This window comes from Capricornis sumatraensis, chromosome 3, assembly GCF_032405125.1.
Source record: "Capricornis sumatraensis isolate serow.1 chromosome 3, serow.2, whole genome shotgun sequence".
NCBI lineage: Eukaryota > Metazoa > Chordata > Mammalia > Artiodactyla > Bovidae > Capricornis > Capricornis sumatraensis.
In genome coordinates this window covers 106,070,428-106,083,059 of record NC_091071.1, presented here as the reverse complement: position 1 = coordinate 106,083,059, position 12,632 = coordinate 106,070,428, and the positions used below count along the sequence as shown (strand labels likewise).

At 36.0% G+C, this 12,632-nt stretch overlaps 1 protein-coding gene across 3 annotated transcripts in view; it reads left to right on the top strand.

Annotated features, from left to right (window-relative positions):
• R3HDM1 (R3H domain containing 1) overlaps positions 1 to 12,632 on the top strand; it is a 95,218-nt gene that overhangs the window by 63,419 nt on the left and 19,167 nt on the right. For all 3 annotated transcript variants that reach the window (XM_068968042.1, XM_068968041.1, XM_068968040.1), the window contains 2 exons: positions 761 to 915; positions 4,838 to 4,989. In XM_068968042.1, the coding sequence (XP_068824143.1) occupies positions 761 to 915; positions 4,838 to 4,989 (307 nt within the window). The remainder of the gene's footprint in view (positions 1 to 760; positions 916 to 4,837; positions 4,990 to 12,632) is intronic.

Sequence of the window (12,632 nt, the reverse complement as noted above, 5' to 3'; positions counted from 1 at the left end):
TAACTAATAAATTCACTTAATAAAAGTATATTTATACTCTTAACTTAGTAAAGTTATCAGCAGTGTCTCAAGTTTAGGAAAAACTGTCCCTTTGGTGTTTGATTTATGAATTTCAGGCAGATTGCTTAACCTCTCTAATGATCAGTTTCTTTTGTTAAGTAACCTTAATAATAAGGAGATAATCTTAAATGTTGCTAGATAATTCCATTTTTCCTTGTGCCCTGGAGACATTCCTAATATAAGGATTCATATCTTAGTCTGAATTTTCAAACATACAGCTTTTCTATAAAAGTCATTCCACCTTCCATTATTTCCAGTCTTCAAAAGGATTAGTTCTGCCAATACCACCTCAAAACTCCATTTTTTAACCAGAGGTCCTGCATTTTGCTTTTACACTGGGCCCCACAAATTATGTAGACAGACCTGGTCCACTCCACAGAAAATTATTTTAAATATCAAATTGTAATATATGCCAAATAGTAATTGTCTGTGTAAACCAAGTCTTTGGCCCTATAAATTTCCTCAAGTGCAAAGGAAATCTTTGAATACAAATTTTATTTGAATGTTTTGGGGTAGAGAAGTGCTGACTGACTTGGATTACCTACATAGTAAACCTTTTAAATGTTGCCTGTCATAATAGAGGGCTTTTGAGATTTGCTGTTTAAACAAATTCTGTCATTTTAGAACTTGCTTAAAATACAAAAACATACTGCTAGTGAAATAAATTCAAAGCAGGATTTAACTCACTGTGCCATTACAGGTTATCCAGTTATGCCCAACCAGCAGCAAAACTACCAAGGGATAGTTGGAGTTCAGCAACCCCAGAGCCAGAGCCTCGTTGGTGGCCAGCCCAACGGCATTGGAAATCAGATTCAAGGAGTGGTCATCCCCTATCCTTCAGTGCCATCGTATCAGGTACATGGTCACTCTACCTGCACTGGCTAGGGGTGATTTTCAATAAATAAAATGTGGGCTACTTTCTTCTCTGTTTAATGTGGGGAAAGGCTTCTGTAATATGTAACTTTATAGTCTTAAAAGAGTTTTATTAATTGTTACAATTTTGTTCTATCCTCATTTTATTGCATTATTCATTCACTTCATTAATTTTTTGAAAAATATCTGAACCATATTAATATTGTGCAGTGAATTTTTCTGGCCCTGTTTGTGTTTCCAACTACCTACATATATGAGCAAATATCTTATTCTATTCTTCAGCTCCTTACAAAGTCTCTTGAGGAGAGAGTGGAACAGGAGGGAAAAGTAAAGGTATATATAGGTGTATGAAATAGAGTAGGTTATAAATTAGTGTTTATTGAATAAAGAATGTACAATTTCCCAATCTGGAATTGATATCCCCCACACACACTCAATGAAGAAAAGAAATAGTATGTCTTGTATTGAAAATGTCATGCATTTTAATTCATAATTCTCAAGTAGAAATACCTACTGTTTCGTTAATATGTTAGATTTCTTTAGCCCATACTGTGTCACATTTTCAGACATTTATTTTATCTTCCTTTACCTTTCTGGAATGACTTCCCTGGTGGCTCAGATGATAAAGCATCTGCCTACAATGAGGGAGACCTGGGTTCAATCCCTGGGTCGGGAAGATCCCCTGGAGAAGGAAATAGCAACCCACTCCAGTATTCTTGCCTGGAAAATCCCATGGACTGAGGAGCCTGGTAGACTACAGTCCATGGGGTCGCAAAGAGTCGAACACAACTGAGTGACTTCACTTCACCTCTCTGGAATAACCTGCGAGTGAGTTTGTTTTCTTAGCCTCCCGGTTTCCTATAGTGGAGTCTACTGTTAAGAAATCCAGAGGCTATTTTCATTCAGTCCCACAACGTAAAGATAATCAAGTTGGGAAGGTAAATGTACATGTATTTCATCTAAGGACAAGTCAACAACTTGGTTATAATCTACAGACCAGTAACTGAAGGAATTATGAAACACAGCCATGAATAAGTTGAGGACTTAATACAGAAGAGAAAGATATAAACCTTTAATTAGCTGTTAAAAGAAAATTATGGGCATAAATTAATTAAGACATTCTGAAAATAGGGCAGGATGTGAGCAAAGGAGGTAGCATATTCTGTGAAATTCCAGAAAATGAAAATCGTAATTAAAATGTGAAATCGTCAAGGACTTTTTGAGCACTAAGAATATGTCTAGTTTTGAAGCCCTTTGATAATAGAAAGCAACTAAGGAATAAAGAAGGTACATTATGGGAACCGATTTTGCATCTTCTCTCACATCCTCCTTGCTTTTTACTATGGTTCTCCCTGCTTAAGGGGCTTCCCTCTTAACTCAGTTGGTCAAGAATCTGCCTGCAATACAGGAGACCTGGGTTCGATTCCTGGGTCGGGAAGATCTCCTGGAGAAGGAAATGGCAATCCACTCCAATATTCTTGCCTGGAAAATCCCATGGATAGAGGAGTCTGGTGGGCTGCAGTCCATGTGGTCGCAAGAGTCGGACACAACTTGCGAGTAAACCACCACCATCCCTACTTAAGTGGAGGCCCATGAGACTGCCCATCCCCCACTTGTTCTGTAGCTAGACATTAGACAGGATCACTACCAAGCCAAGAACTCTCCCTTCTCAAGACCCTGTTCATGCTCCCTGCCTACTCTAGTCCGGCTAGCATCTGTCAGATACCCAGGCACTATGTAAATAAGATCAACCTTGAAATATAAGTTTAAAATAAATTATCTCCTTGTTATTATAGTTTTTAAAAATGGAGCTAGATACTGAAAGTGTTTCAGAGCTGAGACAGTTGTTATAACTTCTATAGCATACTTTTGTACAAGGTACATTTTCTCATGATATGTCACATAATCCTTACATTGGGTGAATGATTGTGAGAAATATTGCCCTGACAAGTGATGAATGATAGCCTGCTTCGTTTTTCCTACCACATTTGGTTGAAGAAGCTAGGTGGTGATAAACTCATCTAAATAATAAGCCAGAGGGAATTCCATGGCAGTTCAGTGACTAGGACTCCTTACTTTCACTGCCAAGAGCCTGGGTTTAACCCCTGATCCTGCAAGCCTCATGGCTCAGCTGAAAAAGTTAAAATAAATTTTTTAAATAAAAAATAAGCCTGAAAAATCATCTATTTAGTAGAGTGTTTTCTACAGCTGTACCTTCTCAAGTACCATTTCCTCTCTTTTGGTATTTCAGGTGTTTTCTTTACGACTAGTTAAAAATTTAATCTGTAGCTTAAATCATCTAGATTGAGCTGTGTCATTTTTCTTAGATCTACCTAGTATATACACTAACTTAAATACAGTCAAAAATAATGATAGAATGTTACACTGCTTCAGTAGACAAAAAGACTGAAATATATTTTGTCATATAAAATTGAGTGAAATCAAACCAGCAACGGTATCTTTGCCTTTGAGCCAAATTGAAAGCAATTCAGAGGTTACTGTGTATTTTGAAGGGACTGTAGGAAAAACCTAAAAGTTAATCATTAACTTATAAATCACAGAGCCCAGATACAGAGAATCATGAAGTGATTGAAGAACTGCAACTCTGGAGCCAGTGGGCATGGGTTCAAACCCTGACTTCTCTTCTTGGTAGCTGTACAACATTGAGCAAGGTTTTAACCTCTTCCATAAAACAGGGATGATAAAAATACCTTCTTAGGCTTGTTAGTAAGACTTGATGTAATAATATACATAAAGTTCTTGGAACAGAACTTGAACATGGTAGTAAGTACTCAATAATGTCAACCTTGACTGTCATCACCATTAACTACTGTCACTGTCATTGACACTGCTGTTGTTGACATCAGCATCAAACAAGCTTTTACTGACCAAAACCACTGTAATGTGGCACACTTGTAAATTACAAAACCCTTATGCCTTTGTGGGTTTTACTTTACATAACTATGGAAACTGGAGAAATGAATCCATTATGTTCATATGGTTTCTATGTAGATACTGTAGAAAACAGAATTGAAAGATCTGCTGTTCCTCAAATACCTTCTGTACTAGATCCTGGAAATAGAAATTATAATAGCCCTCCCGAGGTGAAAGAGACATCCCATTTTTGCAGATAATGAACTCTGGGGCCTCAGAAGAGTTAAGTTATTTCCCCAGTGTCACATGTACGGTAAAGTTGATGGATCATTATCACATCTAGATATCTTAAGCTCTGAACCTCATACTTCCTGATCCAGTGTTTCTCACCAGTACTCTTACCTGAGTTTTACTTAGCTCTACCTGAGGTAAATGTTACTATTCTTTCCATGTCAAATGGTTATCCGTATTCGGAAACAGTTTCTTTTTTTAAATAACTTCTACTTTGGAACACAACTCCTAGCCTACTGTACTTTTGATAAATGCTGCTGCTGCTGCTGCTAAGTCGCTTCAGTTGTGTCCAACTCTGTGCGACCCCATAGACGGCAGCCCACCAGGCTCCCCTGTCCCTGGGATTCTCCAGGCAAGAACACTGGAGTGGGTTGCCATTTCCTTCTCCAGTGCATGAAAGTGAAAAGTGAAAGTGAAGTCGCATAGTCATGTCCGACCCTCAGCGACCCCATGGACTACAGCCTACCAGGCTCCTCCGTCCGTGGGATTTTCCAGCCAAGAGTACTGGAATGGGGTGCCATTGCCTTCTCCGTTGATAAATGCTAGCCAAAAGCAATAACTGGCTTTAAAAATATAAAAATAAAGTAGTAATGCTATAACTAAATTATCAAGACAGCCTATGGCAGTTTTAGCTTATTCCTAACTGCTCATATTTGAAAAGCTCAGGGAGACTGGAGACATTGACCTTTGCAAGGTTTTGAAAAACCTTTTTCCCTTTAAATTGTCTTTGAAATTTTAGGTTTCACTGCCTCAAGGTTCTCAAGGAATTGCCCATCACACTTATCAACAGCCTGTTATGTTCCCTAATCAGTCTAATCAAGGATCTATGCCTGCAGCAGGAATGCCAGTTTACTATAGCGTCATTCCACCTGGCCAACAAAATAATTTAAGGTGAGTCAATAAAAAGCCTAATCTTGTAGCTCCTCATTGTTTATCAGGATTATGATCTGTTGCTAATTTTTTTAATATGGAATACTTCATGCATTTGCATGTCATCCTTACACAAGTTGCCATAACCTAGTAATGTTTTACACATTTGTAAAAAAGTCACAGCGTCTCTCATTGCTCATTAGTAAACTCTAAGCTGTAGTCCTGAGCCAAACACTCATGTTTTTACTAAAATATAACCAGATTATAAGGTTTCTATAAGAACACTAAGTGAGCCTTTGTTCTGGAAAATGTCTTCCTTAGCTCCAGTTGCTTAGCAATCCATTTTCTTTTGGAAGCTCCTTATGCAGAAAAGTAGAATATGAATTATCTTTACTTTCAACTCAACCAATCAGTTATCACTGAGGCAATTTTGTATTTGATTGTGTTGTTACATGTACTATGAGGATTTAACATAGCCTGATTCAGATCATGTGTGTTGTCCCTTTCAGCAAGCCATGTACCAGTCACAGAAACTAGTTTTACAACTAATCGTAGTACTTCTTTCAGTCAATGATGTAGACAAAAAAATAATCTCAAAAAAGTTAATAATTTCATTCCTATAATCTGCAAAAGTGGCAAGCTGGTAAGATAATATCTTCAGACTGCTTCTATTTGAGTGTTGGGGTTTTTTTCTTCCTATTTTACCATTTATTTTCCCATTTTTATCTTGAAACTCAAAAGGAGAATATACTTTTGTCTTTGATCTGCAGTCTCAAAAGCTAGCATACAGAGAGGGGAACTTGAAGAGACTGTCACCTTTATTTTTCAGAACTTTGTTAAAAAGGTGCTTCACAGAATCTTTATGAAACATGAGAGAAGAAAATCTACTTTTAAGTTTTGTTCTTTTTATCATCTGCATAGTCTGTGTTTCCTCATCTTTGTAAACTAGTATTCCTCTAGTGTCCCCTTTGTCCTATTTCTGAAACTGTCTTAGATTCATTTTATTTCCCCTAAATGACTCGTTTTGCATTTTTGGGTTTTTGTTTGCCTCAGTCATCCTTTGAAATAATTGACAGTAACAGAGTCTCAATCTGAACCACATCTTTTAGTGAAATTTTACTTCTGTTATCAAAAGAAAAGTTGTTAACACAGCCTAGAGAAATAAAATGTAATAAGAAAGTTACCTTTGGTGCTAAAACTTTTCCTTTTCAGAGTATTTATTTTCTCTCCATTGGATATAGCGGCTGTTTTTGTAAGCATGTGTTTATCAGAAAAATTAATTAGTAAATTATATTGACAAAAATAATGTTAAATGGAAAGAACGCTTATAGCTATTTCATTTCTTGTAAACTCACCAAAAATTAGTGATAATAATAACTAATATTTTAGATTAATAGTTTTTAAATAGATACCTTTAAAGAACAGGGAGGAAAGGTAATATCTCATGCCAAAATCTTTTCATTTTTCAGTCTCTCACTGAGTTTCTATTGAGAAAAACATTTCTCATACGTCTTGCATTTCGTCCATTAAAAGAGCATTTTCTGTATTTAACTTGTTTGCATCTTTTTGATTATACATATAATACATAGTCATTGTAGAAAATTTGAAAATATAAAAAATTTCAAGCTGTAAAAAAAGATGAAAAAGCAAATCAGCCACAACCTCACCATTCAAGAGATGATAGCTGTTAAATTTTGATGTCTTCATTCAGGTCATTTTTCAGTGAACACATAGTATGTGAACTCTATTAGGAATCACACATTCTAAACATTATATTTTCTATAATTTTGATTTAAAAATTAAACCACTTAAAAACACATGGAGTAAGGGAATTCCCTGGTGGTCCAATGGTTAGGACTTGGCACTTCCACTGATGTGACCCAGGTTTAATCCCTAATAGGGGAACTAAGATCCCACAAGCTGCCCAGAGCAGCCAAAAAAACTGCACACTCATGAAATTGCCCTTCATGCAAAGCAGTTACTATTCATTGACCAAAGTGATCACTGTTCAGAGTTTGCCATTTATCTTTCCAACACTTCTACTTTTAAGCAGATACATGAAAAACTTTATGGTTTGAGGAGGGGGGTTTGATGTTTCTGTTTTGAAGTAGATTAGGGATATTTTCATTTGTGTTTCAAAATTCATTTGTCACTGAATTTTTCTGTGTGTGTGGAATTATTTTTATGAATATTTTATTTGTCATCTTGCTTTTTTCTTTGAATTTGTTAGCCTTGAACATCTTTTTCCACAGAGTACCTGAATTTATCTATATTTTAGACTCCTGATATTATCAAGTGTTTGTGATTTCTGAAATATGAAATTGATATGGTAAAGCTTATCTTTTTGAAAAAAAATTAGCTCAGTAGCAGTCATTAAGAAGGATTTGAATTGGGTGGAGACCACAAGGAGAAGTGTTGTAATTTAAGCACATTACGTGACAGGTTGCTCAACTGTGGTGGTAGCAGTAGGAAGGGAGGAACTTTGAAAGAAGAAATGAATCTTTGGCGATAATATAAATGAAAATTAAAGGAAAATTTGAGATACCTTGGTGGAAAATGTCCCACTTGGAACCGTAGAGAATCAAGAGTTGAAATTAGTGTCATTGTAATTTGGATTTGTTTACTTACAAGTACTTACTAGATCTAGGGTCAGCACACTGTTTTGTAACAGACCAGAGAGAAATATTTCAGACTTCAAAGGCTAAAGTATCAAATTATGGGTACTATTTAAGTATTTATGTAACAAAAGAGAACATAAATTTCTAAAAAATTTTTATTGACAGAATTCAGAATGAGGTAATGGAGCACAAATTTTTTTCATACAGTCCTACTAATGAGAAGAATGGAATTACTTTAGGTGAGGGACCATTCTTACCTTGTAGGCCATTAGGGAGCCCCCTGGTCTTGGACTTTTGAATTATTTGTTAGATTTCTACAACTTTCTTCCTCCAGTAAATTTTAAGCTTTTGCAAATTGTTTCTCAAAATCCTTCCTTTCTTCACAGCCCAAGAATTTGACTGGCTTGCCATTTTATTTGATATTTCTCGAGGCCATAGGTAACCTAGATAACAAGCAATCCCCTGAGATAGGCCAAGTTTAGGAAAGTTTTGTGTTAGAATTACCCCTTCTGGCGTATTCTATATATTTTATTTTGTGAATAATTTCTCTGCCTTGAGAGTGTGCTGATGTCTGTGTTTTACTAATTAATGTTAGGGCAGTATCAGGCATGTTGATGAAAGGATGCTAAAAACCAACATCTTCTTGATTCCCATTTTCAGCCATGATAGAGTAGTAGGGACCAAATTTAAAATCTGCCTTAAAAACTAGAGGAACATATGAAACAACAGTTTTCATTAGGCAGTTAGGGACAGTAAAACTTGAGAGAGGGAAAACAGTCTTAACGATTACCCCAGCTTCCTGCCTGCAGAGAGTTTCAAGCCACACCTCAGTGCAGGGGAACCCAAGCAAGACCCTTAAGTTAACAAGATGGAATTCAAAGTCCAAGGAAGCCAACGTGGCTTAGAGTTTACAGGGCAGGATACTGAAGAGAAGAGAGTTTCAAAGAGGTTGCTCTGGCCATCTAAGTGGGGCCCTTTTGAGTCTGAGTTGATTGCTTACCAGTGCGTGTATGTACAAAACCTACCCAATGCCAGGAAAAGAACCCCTCCAAAGAAACAAGCAGAACAATCCCTGAACCTCATACAAGGACAGGAATAGTTTATATTCCTACTAGCCCACATGTCAAAACCTTGTAATACAGGAGGCAGTGAGTAGAGGACTTAAAAGAATACTGTGTCAGTAGTGGAGGACAGTTAGCCTTGGATGAAAAGCTGCTCTGCTCCTGCCTTAAACAAGCAGGACCCAAAAAGATTAAATTGTCTCCATTTAACTGTGGCTCAGAGCAAAGCTCAAAAATATTATTAAAAATTCAAGGATGTCCAGCACTCAACAAGGTTAGATTTATAATGGCTGGGATCCAGTCCAAAATTGTCAAGTATGCAAAGAAGTAAGAAACAAAGGCTAAAAATGGGGGGAAAAATCAGTCAGTTGAACCTGACTGAAACAACACCAGTATAAAATTCAGACAGAGGAAACAGACTGGGAAAAAAACGAACAAAGCATCAGTACTTTTCGGCCTAATGCATATGCAGTTGGCATCCTCATCCTCAAGAGAGGAAAAGGGAGGACAAAAAATACATTTGAATAATCCTGAAATGTTGCAAAACTTAGGAAGATTAGAAACCTGCAGATCCAGAAATTTCAACAAACTTCAAGCAAAAAAAATACAGAGGAAATTTCTTAAAACTTAAAGGGAAAATTATAAAAGTAGCCAGAGAAAAAATAACATTACATATAGAAGAACAAAGATAAGAATTTGGTAGATTTCTTGTTAGAAACAGTACTATTTCAGACATGGAAAAACTGAAAGAATTAATCACCAGCTCACTTGCACTGCAAGAAATTCTAAAGGAAGTCTTTGATACAGGAAGAAAATTATACCAGATGAAAGCTGGCTCCACAAAAGAATAAAAATGAAAAGTCAAGCACTATACTGACTGGGAAATCATATATTTGAAAAAGTTCTTAGAGAGTATATCAAGAATCCTTAAATCTTGATAATTAAAAAAAAAAACCTTCAGAAACAATTTGTTTAAAATGTTAAACCTACCATATGGAGCACTACTACACAACAGTTAGAATTAATGGTGAGGAAAGGTGTAGAGACTTGGTATTCTTAATCCAAATGGAGGTTACATAGTTTTATATCATACAGTTCTTTAAGATTCTTCATATTTCTGGGTATTCTTGTATATATGTTTCAAACCCTTTAAATAGTTAATAAAACTACTTAATTATGGGGGGAAGACTTTAAGAGCTAAAAGCCAAGAGAATGGGAGGACAGGAATCGGAGACAGTAGATAGAGACAACTTTTGAGAATTGCATCCCTAAGCAGGAGCATTGAATTTCAGCAGTATAGGGGAGGGGAAAATAAGGTTAAGAGAGTAATCTGTTCTTAATTGAAAAAAGAAGTCTTTATATGCTGAAATTGAAAGACAGCAGAAAGAGGTATGTTGCCATAGCAGAGAGGGAAGAGCAGTAAGGTCCCCAAGAAGGATGAGAGTAAACACTCAAATGGAAGTCAGTAAGCCATATATAAGATGTAGAAGATTCATATGTGGTAAATGGGAAAAAAAAGTGAGTGCATTGGTACAGATATTATTACATAGATAGGTGTGGTGAAGAGCTCGTGAAAATCCTTAATTGCTTTGCTTTTCTCACTGATATAAGATTCAAGATAGGAAGGCATTAAAAAATAAAAAGCATTAAGATTCAAGATAGACATGATCAAAGAGTAAATGAATGTTTTAAAGGTTGTTTTAATATAAAGATTCAGCACAGTTACATCAAGACAGATTTTTTTAAAAAAAGCATCAAGATATGGGTGAATGTGACAGATGTCTGATAAAAGCTTATAGGCATTTTTATCACCTCTGTATGTTCTAGGATGATTATATTGCAACTCTACAAATAAACAATTCATGGAAATAAGTAGTTTACCCACTTGGCAAGAACTAGTGATAAATTAGCACATAAGAAAATATTCACTCTCACCAGCTATCTTAAAAAATGAGAATTAACACACCCTTAACCCCAAAAGGACAAAACACTTAGCTATACTAAGATACTAAGCAAAGAGACAAACATTGCTGGGTTCTGGGCATATGAAGCCCATTTTGTCCATAATTCAGTCTGATGACATTTAACAAAACACAGAACTCCTGTCCTTTTTTATTGTATAAATTTGCCTCAGAGTTTTGCCACAATTATTATCCCACCCCCCAAAATTAAAACTGCTCCAAAAAGGTTGTAAAAAAGTGTTATTTATAGGAAAATCCAACAAAAATGATCCAAAAGAAATACGGAGTAACCTCTGAATGGTTTAAACTTTCATTTATCTCTCTTTTTTTTTTTCCTGCTAGACCGATTAAATTTGGTTTAAATTTGGTTGGAATTTACTCAGGTTATTGAACTTCCCTGGTGGCTCACACGGTAAAGCGTCTGCCTTCAATGCAGGAGACCCAGGTTCAATCCCAGGGTTGGGAAGATCTAGAGAAGGAAATGGCAACACATTCCAGTATTCTTGCCTGGAAAATCCCATGGATGGAAGAACCTGGTAGGCTGTAGTCCATAGGGTCACAAAGAGTTGGACACAACTGAGCAACTTCACTTTCTTTCTTTTACTCAGGTTGTCACAGGTGGTGAATTAGTTATTGGGACCAGTGAGATTCAGAGTGCTTGTTCTTTGTTAACTGCTTCATTCTTTATATTATTAATGAATTAAATGTTGTGATGCTCAGACTGCTACAGTCCCCAAATGGATTATATGGATTACTTACAGCATCTTCAGGGAACACAGCACATGTCTGCTAAGTAATGTTCAGGAAGCTTGTTTGCCAGTCATTGACAGTAAGATGTCAAAGGGTTTAAAAAGGCAGAAAACCAAATGACTTCTTTCTTTTTGTTGTTGTTGTTTTTTTGTGTTTTTTTTGCATTTTTATTTTTCTTTCCTTCAAGTGACTTCTTAGAACATATTTTCTTGCCATCTTTTCTTGAATTTTCAAAGATATCTTTCATAGCTGGTAAAAGCTGTAGATATGTGGGGCTTGCTTTTCAGGTAAATTAATTATTAATTAAGAATACATTTTCTCCCATCAAAAAAAATAATAACTTGGAATAACAATCATAATATTTGCAAAACCATAAAGAGAAGAGAGGAATGATGACAGTAACATTTTTCAATTTTGGTACCTTTTATTTCATTTTCTTGCCTCATTGCCCTGGCTAGAACCTTAGTGTTAGGTTCAGTACACGTTGAGAGAGCTGACATCCTTATCTTCATGACTGGAGAGCATTCAGTCTTCCACCTTAAGTATAATGTTAGTTGTGGATTTTCTTTTGGTGGGGGTGGGGGGAGATATATTAAAATTTTAATGCATATGTTAAAGATACAAAATTAAGGCTCTTCATTGCAACAAAAAGTTAGAAACATGGTATATTTATACCATACATTATCAACAGGGGCAATGTTGATAGCTTATGGTGAACGGTGTTGGATTCTTGATCTCCGAAGATGATTTAGCTTTGGGACCAGGGACCAGGCTTGATCACTCAAGAGCTTTTGCAGAGTTTTATTTAAGTATGAAAAGGGGCAGAGAAAGCTTCTGACATAGACATCAGAAGGGGAACGGAGAGTGCCCCAGTTGTGGATTTTCTGTAGGTACTCTGTATCATGTTGAGAAGAAATATACATTAATTGATTTTCAGATATTAAATGACAGAGGGATAAATCACATTCAGTCGGATTTTCGCATTTATGACTTCTCATAGTCATAAGATACTGGTCTGTTGTCTTGTGGTGCCTTTGTCTGGTTTTTGTTTTAGGGTAATATAGAATGAGTTGGGAAGTATTGTTATCTGTTTTGAAAAAAAAGTTTATGAAGAATTATTGTTAACTTTTCTCTGTGATAAAGTGATGAAGCCTTATATGCCAGGGTGTGTGTGTGTGTGTGTGTGTGTGTGTGTGTGTGTAAGTTGTTTTATGATTACTACTTCAATCTCTTCATTTGTTATAGGTCCACTCTGATTATCTGTTTATATCTGA